At 44.3% G+C, this 25,962-nt stretch overlaps 2 protein-coding genes across 2 annotated transcripts in view; both read left to right on the plus strand.

Annotated features, from left to right (window-relative positions):
• RAD54B (RAD54 homolog B) overlaps positions 1-25,962 on the plus strand; it is a 114,516-nt gene that overhangs the window by 31,671 nt on the left and 56,883 nt on the right.
• On the plus strand, positions 76-10,637 carry FSBP (fibrinogen silencer binding protein). Its single transcript, XM_065399321.1, has 2 exons — positions 76-446; positions 10,112-10,637. Exons 1-2 carry the CDS (start codon positions 76-78, stop codon positions 10,635-10,637), a joined length of 897 nt encoding a protein of 298 aa, XP_065255393.1.

Here is a 25,962-nt window from a genome sequence, read left to right on the forward strand (position 1 = left end):
TTGCGAAAAAGAGCTGAGCAGAGCTAGGGACTGCATGGTGGTTTCAAAAACTGCCTCCTTAATTCAGAGATAACAATGGTTGGGAAGGCCAGATCTTCTAATTTTACCTTATCTGAAAAGCTTGATTTGCTAAAACTTGTGAAGCCGTATGTTAAAATTCTTGAAGAACATACCAATAAGCATTCAGTAATAGTGGAAAAAAACAAATGCTGGGATATCATAGCTGATAACTACAATGCCATCGGAGTAGATCGTCCTCCTCGTACTGCACAGGGCCTGCGCACGCTGTACAAGAGGCTCAAAGAATATGCCAAACAGGAGCTATTGCAGCAAAAGGAGACCCATTCAGATTATAAAAGCAGCATTTCTGAGCCAACCAAGAAAGTTGTGGAGATGATTCCACAGATTTCCAGTGTGTGTTTAAGAGACAGGAGCAGTTTTCAAAGGTGAGATACATTTTACTTTGTTATTAAATTAAAATTATGGCGCCTCCTACCTACTCTATAAGACTTATTCTTAACTTGAGTTCAGTGTCCTAAAGCAAATACCCACAACAGAGTTGAAAAGGATTGGAAACAATAGCAAGATACTATTTCCTTTGTTTTATGGTGACTTAACATTGCATTCTATTTTCAGCTGTGTTTCAAAGCTTGTTTCAGTGTTTTGTGTCATATTCTGGAAGGTGAGGGTTAAGAGGGAATCACAGAGAAATAGTAGCTCCAACCTCTACACCTCCCTCACCTTTTAATAGGCAGATTATTCAAACACTGACAAAGTGATGGCTATTCTCCTCCATTTAAGGTAATACTGCAGTCATCTTGCTGCATATAAAACTATTACCAGTTTACATAAGATCTATATAAAGTTCAGGGAACCAAGAAATCTATTTCATATACCTTTCTGTATCATAAATTATTCTATTAGGCAAATATTGAATATGTTTTAACTGAATCCAGACCTTAAGCACTTTGTCTCCATACAGTAAAGTGCCTTTAACACTACAAATAGATTTTTACAGATTACTTTTCCTTCACTTGCTGACATTTTCTGAAACCAGAGCAAAGCTAATTGCAATATAAACTGTAAATAACAATCCATGTATTGTATGTTAGGCAGTTTGTAAGCATATAAACAGAGATTGGGGAGCTACAGAATCAGTAGTTTTCTCTTTTGTAGTTTTTTAGTGCTCCATGAAGTGAGACTGTCTAGATTTGAGCCAGACATAATACAAGCAGGCAGTGGGCAAGCTTCCCCCCACAGCTGCTATAATGCCCCTCAAATCAGACTTGCAACACACTCTACTGGTACAGTATTGGTCTTTTCAGGATCAGAAACTGCCAGGGTCAGATTTTGCTTCCTCTGGATGCAGATATTTTAAACTAACGAGGATAAAAGTAAACTCCGTCCACTACCCAGAAATCATGATAAAGCTACATTTTTACATTCTTTTCACTAGCAGATCAAAATAGTATGTGAAGCTGGCTTCCCATTAATCAGATACTACTTATAGTTGGTTGGTGCAACAGCTAAGTGTTCTAGGGGAAGCTGGCATGTGCACACATGGGAAGTTTGATTCATGGTGCCAATGACTGAACTGAATGGTAACAATTGTTTAAATCCTATCGTGCTAGATTCTCTTAAAAAAATAACATGCTCTTGTGGGGCTTTGATGTAAAGAAATCTGTAGCACCAGTGCAGCCTAGTTGCTACTGGTGAATGCCCGTATAGGTAAAATTCAAAAGATCTTATAAAAAACAAAACAGCCTTTTTAATTAGGTATAAAAGTGATGTTTTGATCACCACCTACTGTAATGAAAAAAATTAGTCTGAGAGGTATAGATGTTTCATGGACTTATATACAGTAATGGTGCTTTTCATGCACAGCATGTTCAAGAGCCAGTGATCTCCATAATTTGAATACTGCAACTCAAACATATTTGGAATCTGTTAGGACTCCGAGAACACTGAATTGGTGCCCAAAATGATTTCCCCCTAATATACCAGTTGGTGCACTAAGTATTGGAGAAATACTTTTAAATAGTTTTATGCAAAATGCACTATTATTTTGTATTCTTCCATTTTAACCCTGAAATACATTCTCCCCCCCCCTCCCCCCATAACCAGTTTTAACCCATTATAACATGACTTTGTTTTTGGAGGTATATATAAGTAGTTGACAAAGTTCTAATGTCACCTGGTATCTGGTAAGAAATTCTTACCTTACTTTAATTAAATTAAACAAAACCTATGAATCATGGGTGCCTCAGGGTTATAAATACCACCCCCATTATGGTAACTGTTGTTTCCCTTTCTTTCAGTGGAGTTGGCAGGAGTCCCACTGTAACTGCCAAAGAGGAGCTTCTCTTATTACAGTTCCTTCTTTCTGTTTTCACCTTCTATCTTACTGTTGTTTAGCTCTTAAGAAACTAACTAAAACTAATTCACAGGTCTGAGTTACATGGAAGCTTATCATTTTGCTAGTTTCTTGGTGGGGTCCACTGTAGTGGATCATTGTGGATTTCTCACCATTGGGCTGTTCTAGACTGTATCAACTCCTAGTTTACCTCCCCTCCCCTTTCTGGGAGCCTCTCTTTCTCTTTAGCTTGACCTGCTTCTCCTGATACTTGTTTCCACCCCTTGCCTCAGGCTCGGAACAGCAAGTAAGGATGAGGAAGGCCACATTAGGAGCTGAGGCTATGGCAGGAAGAAAAACAGCATGTAGCTAGCAGTGGAGAAGAGACTGGCAGTCGTACTTGGCAGTGGGAATGTTAAGGTTGTAAAGTCAAGCACTCAAAAGTTATGAAGTAAAAGAATTAAGGCCCATGCAACCTTAATTGTCCCCTTTTGTGTATGCATTATAATACCGTCTTTAATTACATGATCACATATTTTTCCCACAGGACCTCTGCCTCATTCAGTGCACAAGATGGACACTGCTTAAGGAAGTAATCTGGGCTGTGTATTGAATGAAGCAGTTGTCAGTAGGCCCCCTGCCTCATTTGTTGTACAAGTTGAAAGGTGTGTGGTGAATGAGGCAGGGTATTGCATGAAGAGAAAGGATAGTCTCATGGTTAAGGCAATTGAATCTTACCCTGGAAAACTGGGTTCTATTCCTGCCTCTGCCACAGAGGCTCTTGGATCCACACAGGGATTTAGGTGTTGTGACACTCAGAATTGCAATGCTTGACTTTCAGGTTCCTAGAAAACCACTGTAATCACTGGGATCCACAAAGCCTGAATTAGGTGTCTAGGCTCCCTACACAATGCATAGGGAGAAATAGGTGCCTAAAAGTGGGATCCACAAAAGCCAGTACACTAGACAGGGAGTTGCCTAAGCTAGCTAATTGGAGATGCTGACAAGAAGGGTGTGTCCTAAGCCTGCCTCTCTCATGGAGTTAGGCACCTACCTGTAGTTGAGATTTACATGCCTATCTCTGCATTCTACAGCCAGGAGGAGTTCCTTTCTTGGAGCCAGGCAGTTTAGGTGCCTAAGCAAGAAATGGAGAAGGAGGGAGGTGGAGGTATCTCCTTTATAACTTTTAGCTCAGTGGTTAGAACACTCACCCAGGATGTGGGAAACCAAGGTTCAATTCCCCCTTCTGTATGATGGGAAGAAAGGATTTGAACAGAGGTCTCCTACCTCTTAGGAGAGTGCCATAACCACAGACATAGGAAATATTCTGATGTGAGGCTTCCTCAGTCTCTTCTATTGAATCTGTTCCTCCACTTTGGGTAAATAATTAGAGCAGGGGTCAGCAACCTTTCAGAACTGGTGTGCAGAGTCTTCATTTATTCATTCTAATTTAAGGTTTCGCGTGCCAGTAATACATTTTAATGTTTTTAGAAGGTCTCTTTCTATAAGTCTGTAATATATAACTAAACTATTGTTGTATGTAAAGTAAATAAGGTTTTTAAAATGTTTAAGAAGCTTCATTTAAAATTAAATTAAAATGCGGAGCCCCCCGGACCAGTGGCCAGGACCCGGCAGTGTGAGTGCCCCTGAAAATCAGCTCGTGTGCCGCCTTCGGCACACATGCCATAGGTTGCCTACCCCTGAATTAGAGTAATTAGGGCAGAGTGAGAGAGTGAGACTGACTCTATAGCTTGGTGGTTAGGGCACCCACCTGACAGATGGGTGACCCAGGGTGTCTAGTTCCCCTGTTTGGGTTGCATAGGGAAGATAGGTAGGGGACTACCTCATTTCCCTTACTTTGTGGATTGTGCTGGGGCTTAGGCATGAGCTAGATGTCTGGACTTCTAGAGTGAGGCTGCAGTGTACATGCTCAAAGTGAGAAAACATAGGCATCTACAGTAAAAAAGTTACTGAGTGAGTTTAGGTGCCTGTGGGATTAGGCAGCAGCTGAGACAGGGAATTGTGGATTGCAGTGATGCCTAAAACTAGGGCCTTGGCTACACTGGCGCTGTACAGCGCTGCAACTTGCTGCACTCAGGGGTGTGAAAACGCCCCCCCCCCCCGAGCGCAGCGAGTGCAGCGCTGTAAAGCGCCAGTGCAATCAGCGCCTGCAGCGCTGCACACTCCCTCGCAGCGCTGCAAGCTACTCCCCTCGGAGAGCTCTCGCAGCGCTGGCGGCGTGACTACACTCGCGCTTCACAGCGCTGCCGCGGCAGCGCTGTGAATCCCCAAGTGTAGCCAAGGCCTGGGACTTAACACCTAAGTCCCCTTGTGGATCATTTGTGATGCTAGGCAACTCACTTAAACTAAACTTTTCACAGGTTGCCAGTAACTATGGTCATGTCTACACTACCACTTATGTCGGCAAAATTTGTTGCTCAGGGGTGTGAAAAAACCATATCTCTGAGCGACATAAGTTTCGCCGGCATAAGTGGTAATGTGCACAGCGCTCCTGCCGACATAGCTACCACCGCTCGTTGTGGATGGTTTAATTATGTTGACGGGAGAGCTCTCCCATCAGCATAGAGCAACTACATGAGAGATCTTTCAGTGGCGCAGCTGCATTGGTACAGCTGTGACACTGTAAGGTCTCTAGTGTAGACATAGCCTATGTGTTGCTCATTTTCTGGGTGCCCAAGTTGAGAAATGTGGGGCTAGATTTGCAGAAGTGCAGAACACTCACAGGTGAAACTGAAGGCAAGAGCTGTGCTTTAAAGAAATAAAGTGCTATAAAATGAATGCTAAGTAAAAAATGAGGCCATAGGCCCTTAAATTGGGCATCCAAAATTAGTGGCCACTTTTGACCTTAATCTCTCTGTGTCTCAGATCTAGATCCCTGCAAATCCGCGGGTATCCGCTTTATATCTGTGGACCATTTCTGTGTATAGCAGCACGGATGCGGATAAACATTTTGTATCCGTGCAGGGCTCTGACAGTAAGAGCCGGGCGGGCAGCTTTGAGGAACTGTGGCATGGATCCTCCACCTGCCCTGGGCGGGTAGCCTGCGGGACAGGGACACTGAGTGGAGAGGCTGGGGGGCAGGGTCACTGGGCGGGAGTCGGGGGCTGCAGCTCCCCACAGCTGCCAGTGCGTCTCTCCCTGACCCAGAACCGGCTGGGGGAGGGGGTGGCTCGAAGCCGTAGCCGGGCCACAGTAAGAGCCATGCAGGCAGCTGTGGGGAGCTGCAGCGGATCCTCCAACTGCCCTGGGTGAGAGGCCCGAGCAGCCCCCGGGCACGTCCACAGGTCTCTTTCCCCCCCCCCTCCCCCCCCAGCCAGGCCAGTGTGGAGCCCAGCCAGGGAGCCTTGGGGAGCCGCGGCAAACTCTCCACCTGCCTGTGGTGCAGGGGAAGGGGCTGAGAGCAGCTCCCGGCCGTCTCCCCGCCCAGCCAAGGTCAGGTGGAGGGTCTGCGATTCCGTACAGGCTCCCCACAGCAGCCCTAGAGGCTCTCCCCGACCGGGCTCTGGTGGGGGGGGGGGATGCCTCCGAGCCTCAGCCCAGCCCCCAGTGGAGAGCCCTACAAATCCACGGATATCCGCAGATAATTTTTGCGGATCGGATGCGGATACATATTTGTGTATCCGCACAGGACTCTAGGCAGATCCTCATCTGTAAAATGGGAATAATAATACTGTAATAGCACTTTCATCGGAGTGTTGTGAAAATAAATTCAGTAATATCTGTGAAGCATTCAGATTCTGCAGTGATGAGCACCACAGAAAAGTCCATAAGGAAATTAATAATTCGGTCTTCAGAGCAGGGTTTAAAAAGTGTGCAGTAAATATGGCCTAGGTCCACAAATTCAACAAGGAGGATAACCAAAATATTGAATAGCTGATCATTAAGTAAGCATCATCCATCCTATGCACTGAAGAAGAGAGTGCTCCTGTGGAAGAAAATAGTATGTAATCATGTAATTAAAAACTATATCATAATGCGTATGCACTGGGGGGGCAATTAAGAGTGCATGGGTCTTAATTCTGGTGGTACTTAGCTTTCTTGGCTGGCCAGCCTTCCTCCCTGTCTGTGGTTTCCCACCTCTACTCCATGCTATGACTCTCTTGCTACCTCACAGCTACTCACGCACACACGCAGAAGTCCAGCAGCAGAGTGGGGGGCTATCCAGTTTATTTCATTTAATGCAGCATGCGTGATTGCTTCCTTGTGGGCAGGTAGCAAATGTGTGCATTTGGTGCAAGTGACTCATGGCCCATAAAGCCCACGTCTGGGCTCTTCAGACCAGAATGGCTTAATTGGAGGAGCTAAGGGAGACAGAGAGGTACATACATGAGACTTTCTGGGATGCCGTAGAGTGGTCCCACCCCCCCATCTGTCAACCTCTGTGCTGTTGAGGAGGATGAAATCTCAGGGAAGGTGAATATCAAACTGGAGCAGAGGGAAATAATCCCATAGTTGGAACCCTTCTTCCAGATGATGTCATGGTATCTTCTCACACTGAGGCTACCTCTCTGGGAGAGGGGACCCCTGTTATTGGGAAGAGACAGGTAATAGTAATGGGGGATTTAGTTATTAAAAATATAGATAGTTGGATTTGTGATGACTGGGAGAACCGTATGGTGAATAACCTGCCAGGTGTGAAGACCTCTCAAGACATCTAGACAGACTTCTGTGCGGTGCTGGGGAGCACGTAGGTGCCAGGAACATAGGGAAAGGTAGGAGAGAGGTCCTGAAGGCCAAATTCAGGCTGCTAGGTAAGAGATTAAAGTCAGGACCTCATTAGTAGCATTCTCTGAAATGCTTGCAGTTCCACATGCAGGGCTAGTTAAACAGATAGAACTGCGTGGATGAGATGATGGAGTTTGGAGGAGGGAGTTAGGTTCTCCAGATCCTAATAAACCTTTCGGGAAAAGGAGGATCTGTACAGGTAGGATGAGCTGCACTTAAACCAAAATGGAACCAGATTGCTGGAATGTAAAATTAAAAATGTCAAAGAGGAATTTTAAAACTAAGGGCTGGGGGAAAGATGACAGATGTGGAAGAACACATAGTTCAGACAGAGACATCCCTTAGGGGAGGATTTATTAAAGGGAATACTTTATAACCTAATAAAGAGAAGAGGATAGAAGTTGATAAAGTACAGGTAGGCTCTGAAGAGAAACAGGCAAATGAAAAGGAGTGCCTTTCAGTTACATCACATGAAGGCAAACAACTAAATATTGACAAAATTTAAAATTGTTTGTATACTAATGCAAGAAGTTAAAAAGCTAAGATGGGTGAACCTGAGTGCCTGGTATTAAATAAGGCTATTGATATCATAGTCATCACAGAAACTTGGTGGAATTATGATAATCAATGGGATGCAGTAATAGGGTACAAAATATATCGGAATGACAGAGTAGGTTGTGCTGGTGGGGGAATGGCACTACATGTGAAAGAAAGCATGGAGTCAAATATAGTAAAAACCTTGAATGAATCAAACAATACTATAGAATCTCTATGGATAGAAATTCCATGCTTGAATAATGAGTATAGCAGGAAGATTATACCACCGCCTGACAAGGAATGGTGATTGTGATTGTGAAGTGCTCATGGAGAGTCGAGAGGCTTCAAAAACAGAACAGTTAAAACCTCAAAATAATGGGAGATTTCAACTATCCTCATATTGACTGGAAACATGTCACCTCAGGATGGGATGCAGAGAGAAAATTTCTAGACACCATTAATGACTGCATCTTTGAGCAGCTGGTCCTGGAATCCATAAGGGGAGAGGCAATTCTTGATTTAGTCCTAAGTGGAGCACAGGATCTGGCCCAAGAAGTGATAATACAATAAAAGCTGATTTTTATCCGGCACTTCACCAACCAGAAAGCTCTATAAACCAGCATTTCTGATCTTCATTAAAATTTTGTTTTATAGTCCGGTTGGTGCAAGGCCGACAAAGGGTTGGGGCGCGGGAGAGGGTGTGCAGCGTGGGCTCTGGGAGGGAGTCTGGGTGCGGGAGGGGAGTGGCGGCCTGGGAGGGGATGCAGGGTGCCGGATCCTGCGGTCACTCACCTCGGGCAGGTCCCCACAAGTGGCGAACTGTCCTGGCATCTGTCGGGCCTCCGGCTGGGAGCAGACTTTCCGCGCTGCCCCACCCTGAGCGCTAGCAACACAGCTCCCATTGGCTGGGAACCACGGCCAATGGGAAATGCAGGGGTAGCTCCTGCGGGCGGAAGCGGCACACAGAGCTGCCTGCCGTGCCTCCACTTAGGAGCAGCCAGGACAGGTCGCTGCTTGCGGGGAGCCACCTGAGGTGAGCGGCTCCTGGATCCGGCGTCCTGCACCCCCTTCTGTGCCCCAAGCCCCCTCCCACACCCAAACTCACTCCCAGAGCCTGCACTCCACATCCCCTCCTACACCCAAACTCCCTCCCTCTTAGTTAACCACCATTTTTCACTTACCGGCACCCCCCGTTTCCCCAACATGCTGGATAAAACAGCTTTTACTGTAGCTGAACCACTTGGTAATAGTGACGATAATGTAATTAAGGGCTGGTCCACACTAACCCCCCAGTTCGAACTAAGATACGCAACTTCAGCTACGTGAATAACGTAGCTGAAGTCGAAGTACCCTAGTTCGAACTACAAAGTACTTACCGTGGGTCCACACGCGGCAGGCAGGCTCCCCCGTCTACTCCGCGTATTCCTCTCGCGGAGCAGGAGTACCGGCGTCGACGGCGAGCACTTCCGGGATCGATTTATCGCGTCTAGACAAGACACGATAAATCGATCCCAGAAGATCGATTTGCTTACCGCCGAACCCGGAGGTAAGTATAGACGTACCCTCAGTTTAACATCCTTGTAAGGGGAAAAATATCAGAGAAACCAACCACAGTAGCATTTAACTTTGGAGCTACACAAAAATGGGGAGGCTAGTTATAACAAACAGTCACGAGTTAAATGGCTGCAAGCTGCATGGAAACTTTTAAAAAACACCATAATAGAGGCTCAAATTAAAAGTGTACCCCAAATAAAAACCCAACAACTTCAAGATGACCCCCCCAAAAAAGCCATCATGGCTAAACAATAGAGTAAAAGAGGCGGTTACAGACAAAAAGACATCTTTTAAAAATTGGAAGTCAAATCCTAGTGACTAAAATAGAAAGGAACATAAACTCTGGCAAGTCAAGTGTAAAAGTGTGCTTAGGCAGGCCAAAAAAGAATTTGAAGAGCAACTAACAAAAGACACACAAACTAAAACCATTTTTGCTGTTAAGTACATCAGAAGCAAGAACCCTGCCAAACAATCAGTGGGGCCACTGGACAATTGAGCTGCTAAAGGAGCACTCAAAGAAGACAAGGCCATTGCGGAGAAACTGAATGAACTCTTTGCATTGGTCTTCACTGCAGAGGATATGAGGGAGATTCTCACACACGACACATTCTTTTTAGGTGACAAATCTGAGGAACTGTCCCGGATTGAGGTGTCCCAAAAAGAACACATTTGTTTGTCACAATTCAGTATAGTCTCTTGAAATCCTATATACTTCCCAGGGCTTACATCTGTCACCTCTCCCCACTGGGGAAGTTGCATACAGTCCTAGCTCACCTTAATACCTAAACTTAATAAAGTAAGTTCTTCCAAGATATATTGCAGGAAATTGCAATATTTATCACAAGTTAAATTTGCTCCTATTTTTGTATATAATGGCTTTTGTTTACAGATAATGACTTAATTATTATATATATGTTTTAGTGCTAACATAGATAAAGAAACAGTTGCTGGTACCAGTTCCCCACAAGCAGTGTTGGATCACCATCCTGCCACTGTCACAATGGAGTTGGAACCAGAAGAGGATGTCAAACCTCCTCCTTCCTTGGCTGTAGATTCACAGCAGAGTGAGGACTTAGAACAAGGAGAAGAACACCAATTGGTGCATGTTATGGAGAGATCTCCTTCAACTTCACTGTCTTCTGTTGATATGAGAATGATGTTATCTTCATCTCCCATCCCAAGAAGAGATGATTTTTTTAGGCTTGAGGTTGGAGAACGCTTTAGGCCAGCGTGTGGGTATGAGCCACAGATGTTGCAAATGCTGAAAGAGGAGCATCAGATAATCTTGGAAAATCAAAGAAAAATTGGGCTTTACGTCCAAGAAAAGAGGGATGGCTTGAAAAGAAAGCAGCAGCTGGAAGAAGAGCTATTGAAAGCAAAAATCAAAGTAGAGAAGCTGAAGGCAATAAGACTACGACGTGATCTGCCAGAATACAACAGTCTTTAAATATTTATCATCTGTCATGTAATCTGAGATGTTTTATTCTCTGAGATACTTTATAATAAATTCTTTTGGCCTAGCAAAATGATTTTTTTATGTTAATTTGGATGGATCAGAATCTAGCCTTGAAAAACGAATGCATGTTTTCCATTTTGTTGTTTATGTACATTAGCAAAAATGTCAAATGTCTTTCACAGGTTTGAGTCTTCTCAATATTTCTAGTCTGAAGTATAATCAGATACTGTAGTTCTAAGTGTGTAAGATAAAAAACTGCCTTTGGAAATCTTCCACTGAACTTTATTAGACGTGGAACAAGCTAATGAAAATTTAGACAGGTGTTCTTAAAGATGTTGATTTTATGCTTTATTCTTTTTTCAAAGCAATTCCTAGCCTTTTTAGTATTCTTTATGAAGTTATTTGAAGGTTAATAAATGTGTATATATAGAGAGAAATAAAGGCCATGTTTCTTTATATATCTTTTTCACTCATTTTAAATTAGTAAAGCCTATGGCAACGGTGAGATTTTGCTAATGTGTTATATTAGCTTGGAGAACATAGGAAACTGACTGGATTGTTTTATTTTTTATGCTCAACTGAGGAAAGGTTGAGTAAATGCACATATCTTTTTAAAATTTAACACTTTTTATATTCAGTGGATGAAAGTTTATGTAAGATAATTTCAAAATAGAGATGCTGAAGGCAACATTTAAATTTTCAGAACTGCATGCATGCATAATTTGTGTGCACAGTTCCTGTGATTGTGTATTCAATTGTGGTAATTACACTGGCAAGTGACTAGGAAGATATCTAATTTGTTCATTTCCATGCATAATTACTATGATACATGTGCAACCAAGATAGATGCTGGTGCATTTGGATCAACGTCACTGTTATGCTATAGCTACTAAAATGCAATAGTTTCTCTACATAAATAATTTGTGACCCAAAATCCAAGTAAGATTCTTTATTATCTAGGATAATTTTTGTGAGTGGTATGACTTTTTTGATTTATTTACAAATAAAAATCCCAAACATAAAAAATAAATCCATTCCCCTATCCTTCCTAGCAACATCTGAAGATTGCAGGATTGCATAGGTTTAATTAAGGGCTTAACTGAGCCTAACCTTTATTTGTGGTGCTGTTGTGAGAGATGGAGAGAAACCAGCTTGACTGTCAGAACCCAGGATGAGCTTGTGGAGTTATGTGGGGGAGCAGTGGGGTGGAGGGGGTGGGAAAGTGAGAGGAAACAAATCTTTTACTTGTAACCTGAGGAAATTGGAAATTGAAATCACTGAGATTCAGGGAATATGGACTTCCACAACCCTTCACCCCCCCAGTCACTTTAGGATAGAGCAGCATTTTAAGGCCACATCTAAACTCTCACTTATGTCGGCAAAACTTACGTCGCTCAGGAAAAAACACCCCCCCTGAGTGACATAAATTTTGCGAGCGTAAGTGCTCATGTATATAGCGTTGTGTCACTGTTCATTTAGGTGGTTTTATTATATTGAACGGAGAGAGCTCGTGTAGAGCAGCTACATGAGCGATCTTACAGCGGCACAGCTGCATCGGTACAGCTGTGCCACTGTAAGTTTGCTAGTGTAGACATGGCCTAAGATGAGAGCCCCATTCTCTCCATTGTGCCTTTTGTATGCCTTGAAGGTGTTAACCTCTCAATAACTAGCCTTGATTTCAGTGCACATCCTGGCCAACCCCAGCATTCTTCAATTCCAGGATACTGATACGTCTTGTAGAGCTGGAATCACTTCTACAGGACATTCATTTTTCTGGGCCTACAAGACTCCAAACTTCTTTTTAAAAAATAAAAAGCATTCTTCCTGCTGTACTTTACCATCCAGGATGTGGCTTCTGAGGAATGGGAACCAGCATAAAGTAAATTTTCAGTGCCTACCTCATAGCATGGAAATACCTGGCTTTGTCTGATAATCTAGATTCTGGTTGTCCAGTGTTATGGGGTAGATGCCAAGTTGTTTCTGTGTTCTTGTTCCAAGTTTCCATAGATGTGGTCCCATGTTCAACAGAGGCCAGAATGAGGTCTCATAGGGCTTATGATGTTGCAGTGGTTGTCTTGACTACAACCCACTCTATACTGGTTACCAGAGCCCTCCACATAGACTTTGGAAATGTTTCTACCTACATGTCCATTTCTTTTGACATCTCTCTCTCTACAGATGTTATTTCTGTGAGGGCCAGAACCATGGAACTTTCCACTCTTTGCCAGCATCAGGTGGCTTCTCACCAGGAATGTAGAGGTAGATGCAAAGACAAAATTGGCAGAACCTCCCCAGAGTTTTAGATTCTGGGAGGGAAAGAGTTGGGTGGATGAAGACATAATAGAATATGGAGGTCCCATGAAGACCCTTTCTCCACCATCCTCACTCCATATTATGATTGTTTGGTTTCTCAGAGAAAGGAGTTTTCTCTTCTTCTTTGTGCTAGCAGCATCTTCTATCCAGAGACATCTCATATTTCCAGTTTCCTTTGTTCTGATTTCATCATGGCGGATCTTTCAATTCTTGGGTCATTTTGCAGTTGGCTTGCACCCTGTCCTGTGGGTTCGCGTCTACCTTTAGCCATCCTCCTTCAAATGTACTTTTTAATTTTTTTTCCATGGAAGATGTCCTTTCCTTCTCTTAGTCTATCAAGAAGTCAACCATATTTGGTGCTTCTCTCCCTCCAATTATTGTGGGTCTGCACTTCTTCTCCAGCACCCATATCTGGTTTGCATCATCACTTTACCTGCCTCTTAGACTTGGGCATCTTTCATTTCTTAGAAGGTGTACCTTCAGTATTGTTATGTTGCAGCATTAAGGTATATCTACATTGCACACCTCTGGTGGTGACATATAGTGTATGCTGCAGCAAAAAACAAGCTGTGTTCACACTACAGTGGGTAGCTAAATATGGCACTGAAAGGCTCTGGCCAGGGGGATGCAGCGGTGAGCTGAGGGAGCCTTTCCGCACTGATGAGTCTTTCACTGTGGCAGGGAAAGGCTCTGGCAACTTTCCACTTTCCCTGCCACGGGGAGCTGCCGGAGCCTTTCCCCACTGTCTCCCTGCTACCAGAGTCTTTCCCTGCTGCTGGAGTCTTTTGTGACTGCTTCTTCACTGCATGAAAAGACTCTGGTAGTGGGGAGGCACCAGGACATTACACTGCTAAAAAATAGCAGTATAGATGTGGGAGGAACTGCTTGAGCATGTAGAGAGAGAGTTTTGGCATGTCTTTATATGCCTAAACAGTCCCTCACTATCTAGAATGTTGTTTATACCCATTCTAGAGGGGCATGCAGTGTATGTACTCTACACACTGCCATCAGGATTGTGCTGTGTAGACATACCCTTAGGCAGTTCTTTTGGACCTGCAATCTTAGGAACTTCTCTATTCTAGTACACAGCCATACTGAACTAACATATATGAACAGGGCAGCATGGAAAACACAGCACCATGTTCTGTCCTTCTCCTTCCCCAGTCTCTGTACCTTAGCAGTGCCTCTATCCCTGTCTGCCTCAGAAAAGTGTACAGGTCTGTCGCATCTTGCACGCGATTTCAGCTTTACGCGGTCGACAAAAAAAGAGAGAAAAATAACAATTTTAATACTGTACCTGTAGTGCGGGCGATTCCGCCCGCCATTGACCTCAATGTAATTTTGACTATATGCGGTTTTCGCTTTACGCGCTAACCGCGGAACGGAACCCCTGCGTAAGATGAGACTCGCCTGTACCTCTAGCAAGTATGAGTGAGTGGAGCCTTCACTTTCCTGGGGTCTCCAACAGTTTATTAGTGTGCTTCCAGCAAAATAACCATGCTAAACGAGTCCTGGCAAGAGCTGCAATCGCAATTTTGAGGGATATATTCATTTGCTTGAGATTGAGGCAAGGAACTGTGATAGTGTTCCCCTCCTCTCCTCTTGACTTAGAACTTTTGAGAAAAATAAGACATGTCAGAAATGATACTACTGCCTCCTTTGTTGCTCTTCACCTTTGAGCACAGGAGCATCACCAAGTTCTCATCCTTGATAAATGCCCTTCAACTGGAGCATCTGTTCCTGAGACAAGTCAGTTTCCCCAGCTCATGTCACCTAGACTTGACATCCTAGAAGTTGAATGAAGATGGTATTTCATTGTAGGATTTTCAGAGGATGTAGCTTGGGGTGTTTCCTCCTGGAGAAGGAATAAGAACATAAGAATGGCCATACTGGGTCAGATCAAAGATCCATCTAGCCTAGTATCCTGTCTTCCGACAGTGGCCAATGCAAGATGCTTCAGAGGGAATGAACAGAACAGGTAATCATCAAGTGATCCATCCCCTGTCACCCATTCCCAGCTTCTGGCAAACACAGGCTAGGGACACCATTCCTGCCCATCCTGGCTAATAGCCTTTGATGGCAATACCCTCCATGAATTTATCTAGTTCTTTTTTGAATCCTGTTATAGTCTTGGCCATCACAACATCCTCTGGCAAGGAGTTCCACAGGTTGACTGCATTGTGTGAAAAAATACTTCATTTTGTTTGTTTTAAACCTGCTTCCTATTAATTTCATTTGGTGACCTCTAGTTCTTGTGTTACGCGAAGGAGTAAATAACACTTCCTTATTTACTTTCTCCACAACAGATATAATTTTATAGACCTCCGTCATATCCCCCCCTTAGTTGTCTCTTTTCAAAGCTGAAAAGTCCCAGTCTTATTAATCTCTCCTCATATGACAGCTGTTCCATACCCCTAAACATTTTGTTGCCCTTTTCTGAACCTTTTCCAATTCCAATATATCTTTTTTGAGATGGGGCGACCACATCTGCACGCAGTATTCAAGATGTGGGCGTGTCATGGATTTATATAGAGGCAATATGATATTTTATGTCTTCTTATCTATCCCTTTCTTAATGATGCCCAACATTCTGTTCGCTTTTTTGACTGCTGCTGCACATTGACTGGATGTTTTCAGAGAACTATCCACAATAACTCCAAATTCTCTTTCTTGAGTGGTAACAGCCAATTTAGACCCCATCATTTTATATGTATAGTGGGGATTATGTTTTCCAATGTGCGTTACTTTGCATTTATCAACATTGAATTTCATGTGCCATTTTGTTGCCCAGTCACCCAGTTTTGTGAGATCCTTTTGTAGCTCTTTGCAGTCTGCTTGGGACTTAACTATCTTGAGTAGTTTTGTTTCATCTGAAAATTTTGCCACCTCACTGTTTACCCCCTTTCCCAGATCATTTATGAATATGTTGAATAGGACTGGTCCCAGTACAGACCCCTGGGGGACTCCACTATTTACCTCTTTCCATTCTGAAAACCTACCCTTTGTTTCCTATCTTTTAACCAGTTACTGATCCATGAGAGGACCTTCCCTCTTATCCCATGACAGCTTACTTTGCTTAAGAGCCTTTGGTGAGGGACCTTGTCAAAGGCTTTGTGAAAATCTAAGAACACTATATCCATTGGATCCCCTTTGTCCACATGCTTGTTGACCCCCTTAAAGAATTCTAGTAGATTGGTGAGGCATGATTTCCTTTTACAAAAAACATGTCGATTCTTCGCCAACAAATTATGTTCATCTATGTGTCTGACAATTTTGTTCTTTACTATAGTTTCAACAAGTTTGCCCGGTACGGAAATCAAGCTTACTGTCCTGTAATTGCGAGGATCACCTCTGGAGCCCTTTTAAAAAATTGGCGTCACATTAGCTATCCTCCAGTCATTTGGTACAGAAGCTGATTTAAATGATAGGTTACAAACTACAGAACTACAGTTCTGCCATTTCACATTTGAGTTCCTTAATAACTCTTGGGTGAATACCATCTGGTCCTGCTGACTTATTACTGTTTAGTTTATCAATTTGTTCCAAAACCTTCTCTAACGACACCCCAATCTGCGACAGTTTCTCAGATTTGTCACCTAAAAAGAATGGCACAGATTTGGGAAACTCCCTCACATCCTCAGCCGTGAAGACTGATGCAAAGAATTAATTTAGTTTCTCCACAATGGCCTTATTGTCCTTGAGGAATTGGACTTAAATTTGTACACTCAAATTGGGACATCTATCTTTCCTTCTATTTTAGGGTTTTCTATAGTGCCTTATCACCGTAGTAGCTGACAATTCCTTCACCTGCTAGGTATTAGAGAGAGGGATGAATGTACAATTATGCTCCCTTAAGTCCTCTACTATCTACGTGGAGGCTTCAAGGTTAATTTCCTGCAATTGCTGCGATATGCAGACCATTCAGGTAGAGGACATTGGTTCCCATCTCAATGTGAAGAGACTGCTTCCTCCTGCAACTGCCGAAGTACTGGCCTGTTAGCCCTCAGACATTTGTCATTCGTTTTTCAAATGTCTGTAGGTGCCCCTTTTGAAATTGTGAGAAGCATTTCTGAAATGGCTTTCTCTCAAGGAGGTACTTCTAGTTGCTATTGAATCTCTCTCTTGCAACAGTGAGAGATTTGAATTACTTGATTATCTCCCTAATTTCCCTTTGTGTCCAACTGTTTTTTTTCCCTGAGTGGATGGTCATGTTAGATATTACACAAACTCTTAAAAATTTGTTTTCAGAACTGTAATAAAGACAAGGCCACCTGCTATTGCCCAGAAGGAGCAAGAATGTTGTTCTTGTATGACCAAGCTATGAAATCTCATTGTCATGTCAGAAGTGTCACCGCTCTTGGGTAATGATAATAATTTGGGCTTGGAGAGTTTAAATACCTGCTTCTACTACTAACAAGGCAGCCACTTAGTTTCACCCACCACTGCCAGATGGTCCAGTCTTTTGCTGCAGACTCTTGCATTTGGCTACTGTACAGATAAGTTCTGGGATACAGTTGCTGTCTGTAAGGGCTTTTGCCAGGTAAAATGGGAGAATTGGGATGTACTATATGACAAGGCAGGATTGCTTACAGGTAATCCTGTTTGTCATAGTTCTCTCTTCTCTTGTCCTCCATCTCTCCCGCCTTCTCACTTGGGGTGTTGCCAATTATTTTCTTTCATCTCTTGCTATTTTCCTGTTTAAGGATCCACAGGACTAGAATCTAGGTCAGCGAAGCCTGGGGCAACTGATGTTCCCACATCGCCCCCAGGAGGTCATGCAGAGCCACATCCAAGGACCACTGTGGCAGTTAGGTGCTGCAGGAAGTACTGCCCAAAAGGGCCAGAGCAGCAGCACCATGTGGTGCTCTGATTGGACCACTCTTACTTTTTAACCCTGAAGGGTGCCCCAGAAAGTTGTCTGGGCAACCACACAGACTTCTGGCTCGCTGCAGCTTCAGACTTTGCCTTGTGTCACCTCATTTCACTCTCTGACCTTTGGTCTCCAACCCCAGCCTGACTTCTACCCTGACTCTTGCCTTCTGATTTCAGCTCTCACAACTACTCTGACCACTGCCTTGTAGCCGCCTCTGGACTCCACGACACCAGCCCAGCAGTACTGCCTACACCTTAGTATCTTACATCCTGTTTTAGATATTTTTTTCTCACTGGACAGAATAGAGTTTATATATTGTCTTTGATTGACAGACCTTTTGCCTCCTGCTTCCCAATAGGTGAAGCCATAATACTGTCTGTAAGAGCTATTGCTGAGTGGGAGAAGAGAAGAGAGGATATGACAAATAGGTTTGTTGGTGAGCAATCTTCCCTTATTTCAGCTCTAACTCCTTTTAACAAGGTAGTCGGATGCCATGTTGGGGGTTGGGGTGGGGTGCAAAAGCCAGGAAGTAAAGAGAGATTACAAACTTTGGAATTTGTTCCATATTTTTGAAAATTGCTCTGTTCTACAGCATTCAGTTAAAAACACATGTTATGGAAACGTTAAACTTTACATCGCCCTACAGGCATTAAGCTGACTATATTCCAATTTTTAAATTTCCATGTTTAAAAAAACTTTAACAGCACACTGGACTTTTGGTTTAATTTCTTATCTTATTCCACAGTGTTATAGGATTGATCAATTCTAGTTGTGATATAATAATAATCAAAAATTCCTTGCCACAGGAGAGAATTTAAATAATTACTGTTCTAGCATATCGACTTCTTTTAAATACTTTGGATGGAAATAAATAGAAACCTTAGGATAGTGAGTGTCTTTTAGAAATAATTTGTATTTTAAAGGTTGAAAGTACAATTTAAAATATAGCAATATAGTGCATGTACTTCATCATACACATTTTTGATCTGTTTCTTTTTTTTATTTCTTTTGAATTTGTTTTTAAATCATCTGAAAAGCTCATTGCATAACATTTTGACACATAGTGTTTGCTATTTACTATTGTTACATTTTAGAATTTTAACTGGGCTTCTTTGTGTAACAGATTACTGAAATTAAGATGTCCTGTGAATTATGCTTCTTGCTGATTAATACTAAAAATGAAAACACTCAGTTTTATCCCAGTCAGACTGACTATAATGATTAAGTGGTGTTCTTTATTAAAGTGGAGTCCACGTGGCCTGAACAAAGTTCCATTAGTAGCAAGGATGTGACTTCTTTAGATTTTACTGGGTTTTAGCTAGCTAAACTTCTGTGTTGATCTGGCTTATGGATCCCCCACAGTCATCCTGTACTCTACCAGGTTTGGAGATAATTGTGATTCTTACTTTGGGAGAGGAGAGAGCGAAATGGAGGGAATGCCTTACCTTCTGCAATCATGGAATGCCATAGACATTCTCCAGTGTACCTGTCCTCCTTCTGCAGTGTAGGATCTGATACCACCCAACGTTATGGCTATGTGGAATAATCCCCTGAAGCCTGATGTGTTCCAAAGATCTCCTGGTGGGTGTAACACTGACAATGGTGTTTCCTTGGCTGACTGGATATATGAGAACCATACGGTATAAAATACAAACTAGTTGAGTAATTTTAATTAACCAGTTATTGCACCACATTTCTCATGGTTCTTATATATATGATGCTTAGCTAAATTACACACTTGAATTATTATAAATTTATACTTTTCATTAGCTGAAATAGAATTTAAAAATAATAGAGAGAGGAAGAAATAAAGACAACTAGGTAATAGTATTTATAAAGTTCAAGGTATAGCGCTTGGCCAATTTTTGCATATCTCTGTTTACCTTTTAAGTTGCAACTTCTCTCAGTTTTCTTCCTTTGAAAATGTGTTCATTCAGGTAGAATTTCTCTGCATTCTTTGATAATTTATAAATTAGTTTAATCAATCCATTACACAGTGGTATAGACCAATTTTAGTGATTTGCTTGGATGAATGTAGCAGTTAATGAAACAGTAGGACAAAACAGCTGTATATCAATAATTCCATTCTGTTCATTTCAATTGGTAAGCTAGAATCACTCTTCTGTCTCCTTGTGACTGCTAACCAGCATTTAATTAGTATTGTGGTCACTTAGTCCTTACAACATCTTGGTTCACCTGATTGCTTGTTGACCTTATATACTCTAACTGGTATGTTTAAATGTTTTAAAATAGAAAACAAATACCTTTGTAACATTTGTGCCTCTTAATTATTTGTTAAATAGGTTTTTGTGTACATTCATTTCTGTATAAAATACACATTATGGTCCAAACTATTTCTATTACTTATGGTTACAATGCTTTTGGCACAAGAGCTTCTTCAAACTGGAGGGAGTTTGTTATAGCTTTGATTCTCCATATTGTTTAAGTTTAATCAACACATATATTTTATAAAAAACAAAAGAAAATATGTTAAAGTTAAGGTTGTAAAGTTAAGCACTTATAAGTTACGAATCTCCTCAGAAATGGCAGAACCATTTTAGCTAAAACTTTTTTTTTTTTTTTTTAATTCAGCCTGAAGCAGATACCCCACATGGGAAATTTCAGCCTGAATGGTTAAAATTTGGCAAAGTTAAAAGTAACTGAACACAGGGTTTTATAATAGAAACATAACTATAGCTGGTACTACCTGCACTGCCTATAATTAACTGCTTCGGGCTTGTCTATATGGCAAGTAACTGTGTGATAAGCCAAGGTGTGAATCTACATTGCAACAGCTTACCCTGCCATAAAATGATGCGTGGACACTGCTGCAGTGCAATGAAAGTGCCAGTGTGGGGAAAGATTTGCAATTGCAGGTTTGGGCTGCTTCAGGCAGTGCCAGGTCTGGGCATCTGAACTAAGAGCAGGGAGAATGTCTCCTACACTCTCAGTGTCCTGCTGGGCCCAGGCAGCATGGGAGGAGGAAGCTGTCCAATTTGAATGCAAAGGGGATGAGACCCAGATCAGGGAGATGGGATGAAAGTAGATTAGTACAAAAAAGCCTTGGGGGAGGCGGAGGAGGCTGGTGGTGTGGAGAGGAATATTGGGAGTTGAGGGGTGGGGAACTGGTAATGGCTGGGCAAGGAGATTGGGACCTGGGGGGAAACTGCAACTGGCTGAGCAAGGATCCTGGGAGGGAAATGGAGGAGGGTTTGGGAGCCATAAATACAGGGGATATATGGGATGAGGAGGAGGATATATGGGCAAGGAGACTGGGATTAGAACCCGTGGGGTGAGATGGAGGAGGTGCAGGGGGAATACAGACCTGACGAGAAACCGGAGTATGAAAGAGAAACTGGGACTGACGGGGCAAAGTTACTGGAAAAAGGAGATGGAAGGTGGGATGGGGAGGAGCACTGAGACTGGATGAGTAGCCTGGGCAGAGCAATTGAGACTGGGAGTCAGTGGGGATTGGGAATATGGGTGGAGGATGATTGGAGGCAAAGCTGCGGTGGGAGAGAGAGATCTGATGAGGAGCTGGCAGGAAGGGAGATAGGACTGTCAGGACAAGGAGCTAGAGGGCACACACAGGGAGCTGGCAATGGCTGGGCAAGGAGACTGGGACAGTGATAAGAATAGTGAATAGTGGAAACTGGGACTGCCTAGGTTAAGCAAATGGGACTAAGATGAGGAGCGAGGGTTAGGGTAGAGACAGGACCGGGACAGGTTGGAGGGGATGGAGCAGAAGGGGTCACACTTAGGGGGAAGATGCACAAGAGTCTGTGCCCACTAGAGAACACTCCCCTCCAGAGCCCGGGATGGAACTGAAGATGGTTCTTCAAGTGATTGCACATGTCCATTGCACTTCAGGGGTGGGTGGGTGGGTGCGCGCACGCGCAGTGCACTAATCAGAGATTTTTTCCCTCAGTGTTACCTGTCGGTGTGGTGCATGTGCCCTTTGCTGCTTTGTGCTGCTCCATGATGGTATAAAGGGTGGAGCCATCTTAGACCATCCTCAGTTCCTTTTTACCACCTGTGGTTGGTAGTTGGAGCGTGTTGGCTTGCTTCCAGGGCTGGCCTTAGGGAAAATAGCATCTTGGGCAAACTTATATTTTGGTGCCCCTGGTCCCTGTGGGCTCCCCAGGCTCCCCAACCCCTAAACTGTGTTCCCTTTGTCTCATCCCCTGTGCCCCCCTCCTGCGTCCCAACCCCTGCACTCTCCCTCCTGCGCCCCTAACCCCTGCACCCCTCAACTGTGCCCCGTGGGGAAACTGACCTGGATGCACAGAACAGCTGGCATTGCTGCTCGCTCCCCCCCTTGAACGCTGCTCCTTCGCTCTCTCCTGGGGGGGTTGTGAGGGAGGGAGCGAGGAGCGACATCAGGGCTCCCTGCATCCATGTCACTTTCCCCACCTGGGCTGCATAAGGGGAGAGCAGGAGAGCAGCAGCTCTGCCAAAGGGGAAAAAAACATAGGAGGAGACCTCTACCTCTTCAGTTTTCATCTGTGGCAGGTTTCTGGAGGCAGTCTAGAAATTCCAAGCAGTATGTTTGACTACCTTGTCGAGGATAGAGTACCAGATCCACTCTTGCAAGTTTCTCCTTCATTTTTTTTCTGACTGGCTATCCCACTTCCTATCTTCCTATCTTCTTGGTCCCATGTTACCACAGATTGATGTGTTCTAAGTATTGTGGAGCAGGGATACATCTTGCACTTTATTTCCATCCTTCCCTTCCACTCCCTAACCCATTCCTCTTAAGAGACCACTCTCACGAGGCTATTCTCCTCCAGGAGATCCAGTCTTCCATTTGGGAGCTATAGAGAAGATTCCCCCTCTTCTCTGAAGGAAGGGTTTCTATTTACATTACTTTTTGATTCCAAAGGCAAAAGAAGGGTTCAGACCCATCTTAGGTCTGCAAAATCTGAACAAATATATAAAGAAAACAAGATTTCATATGGTCACCTTGACCTCCATCGTCCCCTTCCTGGATCCTGGCAACTGGTATGCTGCCCTCAGCTTGAAGGATGCGTATTTCCATGTGGCTGTTCATCAAAGTCACAGGAGATTCCTAGTGTTTCTAGTCAACAACATGCATTTGCCCTTTGCTGCTTTGTGCTGCTCCATGCATTTACCATTTACAGTCCTACCCTTCAGCCTGTCTGTTGCTCTGCAATTATTTACAGAATGCATGGTGGAAAGCAGGGATAGCAGGGATACACGTATTTCCTTGCCTATGCACTGGACTCCGGTGCTAGACCATCTATGGGCGTATGATCTCCGGGGCAGTGGCCCATGCGTTGGCAACGCTGGAACCCGTTGGGGTTCCCTGTGGTGCTCAGGCAGTTCTCTCATCCTCAGTCTTTCGTGATCTCCGAGAGAGAGGCTGCAGCCCCACCATAGCCAGTTCCAGGGCTGGGCTCAGACTCTGACTGTGGTACCGAGACCCCGGTGGTACCTACGATAGAGATTGCTTTGGAGGCGGTAGAGGATTCAGCTCCTTCAGTACCAGTGGCATCCTCCTCCTCATCCCCAGATGAGCCAATCACAGGTCCCGCTAACCTGCTGCCTCCAGACGATTTTAGGGCCTATCAAGAGCGCCTTAAAAGTTTTGCCACCAACCTGGGCCTGGAGGCATAGGAGTTGAAAGAGCCCACAGACAGACTATTTGATATTCTGGCTGCCACTGTTCCCTCTAAAGTGGCCTTACCAATGCATAATGGGGTAGTTAAGTTGGTAAAGGCACTGTGGCAGACCCCATCATCTCTGCCCCGACCTCTAAAAGGGTGGAGAAAAAATACTATGTTCCCACCAAGGGATGCAAATATATGTATTTGCACCCCACCCCTGGGTTCTTTGGTGGTTTCCACCGCTAACGAGCGGGATAGACAGGGCCAAACAAGCACTACCCCGAAGAACAAGGATGCTAAACGCCTAGATCTATTTGGTAGGAAGGTTTATTCCACTGCTAGCCTCCAACTTTGTATCTCGAATCAGCAAGCGCTGCTGGGGAGATAAGATTTGAATGTCCATGATTCATTGGGAAAATTTAAGGACTCCCTGCATCAAGAGTCATGGCAGCAATTCACGTCCATCGTGGAGGAAGGAAAGGTGGTGGCCAGAACATCCCTCCAGGCTGTCTTAGATGCAACAGATTTGGCAGCCAAGACAATGGCATCGGCAGTCACTATGAGGCGTAGTTTGTGGCTGCAGTCATCAGGACTGTCCCAAGAGGTTCAGCAGTTGGTGCAGGATCTCCTATTTGAGGAAACCTTGTTATTCTCAGACCAGATGGACACCAAACTGCACGGCCTCAAGGATTCCAGGGCCATGCCGTGGTCTTAAGACCTTTATAAACTGTCGACCTCCAGGAAGCACTTCAGACCACAACAACCACCCAGGTTCTCGGGGCCACCCAGACATGAGCCATATAAATGAAGAGGAAAAGGTTATAGGCGCCACCAGGGCCAGCCATCCTCTACCACCACTCAGCAGGACACTAGCCAGTTCCTGAGCAGATATAGACAAGCGTTTTGAAGGCATGCTCGGGGAAGACTTACCGGTCTCCCTCCTAGATCCATTCCCCATTTTATTTTTAAACCACCTTTCACCATACCTCTCAGCTTGGTCATCAGTTACATTGAACCACTGGGTACTTATACCATAGCATAGGGGTACACCGTTCAGTGTGTCTCTAACACTCTACTGTACCCCCCTTCCCTGTCCGTCTTCAGGGACCCTTCTCATGAGCAAGTTCTCGTCCAGGAGGTACAAGCCCTCCTGCAGGCAGGGCTGTGACGGTAGTTCCTCCAGAACTGAGAGGGAAGGGATTTTATTCCCGTTACTTCTTGATTCCCAAGGTGAAAGGGGACCTCTGGCCTATCCTAACTGAGGTTCTGCATGGTCTCCCTGGCCTCCATTATTCATAGACTCATAGAATAGAATCATAGACTATCAGGGGTGGAAGAGACCTCAGGAGGTCATCTAGTCCAACCCGCTGCTCAAAGCAGGACCAATCCCCAACTAAATCATCCAAATCCAAATCATCATTATTCTCTCCCTGGATCCAGTAGACTGGTACTCCGCCCTTGATTTAAAGGATGTGTACTTCCACATCTCGATCTTCCGTGGTGGGCCACAGCCACTACCAATTTACGGTGCTTCCCTTTGGCATGTCGGTGGCTCTGTAAGTTTTCACAAAGTGAATGGCGGTAGTCACAGCCTACCTCAGGCCTTGAGGCATACAGATTTACCCATACTTCAATGACTGGCTGATATGAGGCCACTCATGAGCTCAAGTTCAGCACAGCATCAAGTGTGAGCCACCTGCCGGGTGCTCGGCCTCTTAATAAATGAGCAAAAGTCGATGTTGGTCCTGGTGCAGAAAATAGAATTCATAGGAGCGGTGCTCGATGCCTCTCAAGCCTGGGCATTTCTCCCAAGCTATGGCGGACCTGATCACCCCAGGCGTTGGGCAACCCATTGACGACCGCCCGTGTCTGTCTACGGCTGCTGGGACACATGGCAGCATGTACCTACGTGGTACAGTACGCGTGGCTACATCTCAGACTGCTTCAGATGTGGCTTGCCTCAGTTTACTCCATGAACAGGCACCGTTTGGACTCGGTTCTTACCATCCCACTGCCAGTCCTGGCATCCCTGATGTGGTGGTTGGGTCTGGCCTCAGTTATGTCTGGAGTACCCTTCGCATCCCCCTGGTGCACAATAACATTGGGGTCCGACACATCGAATCTAGGGTAATGGACTCACCTTGACGATGTCAGGAACCAAGGTCTCTGGTAGCAGAACAAGCTATCCCTACACATAAATGTAAAGGAGCTCAGGACAATACGCTTGGCCTGCAAAGTGTTCCTTGCCCAACCCACCTGTCATCAAAGAGGGAGGCTCCAGGCCAAGGTCCTCTACCAGGAAGCTCTCGAGTTATGGGATTTCTGCGTGAAGTATTCCATTCACCTGGAGGCATCTCATCTCCCTGGGCAGCGGAACGTGTTGGCGGATCACCTCAGGAAGTCTTTCTCCTCTCACCATGAGTGGTCTCTCTACCTGAGGTGGGGAACTACCCAGGTGGACCTATTTGCCCCCACTCAGAACACAAAATGTCCTCGCTTTTGC

Source organism: Emys orbicularis, chromosome 2 (assembly GCF_028017835.1).
Source record: "Emys orbicularis isolate rEmyOrb1 chromosome 2, rEmyOrb1.hap1, whole genome shotgun sequence".
In the NCBI taxonomy this organism is placed as follows: domain Eukaryota; kingdom Metazoa; phylum Chordata; order Testudines; family Emydidae; genus Emys; species Emys orbicularis.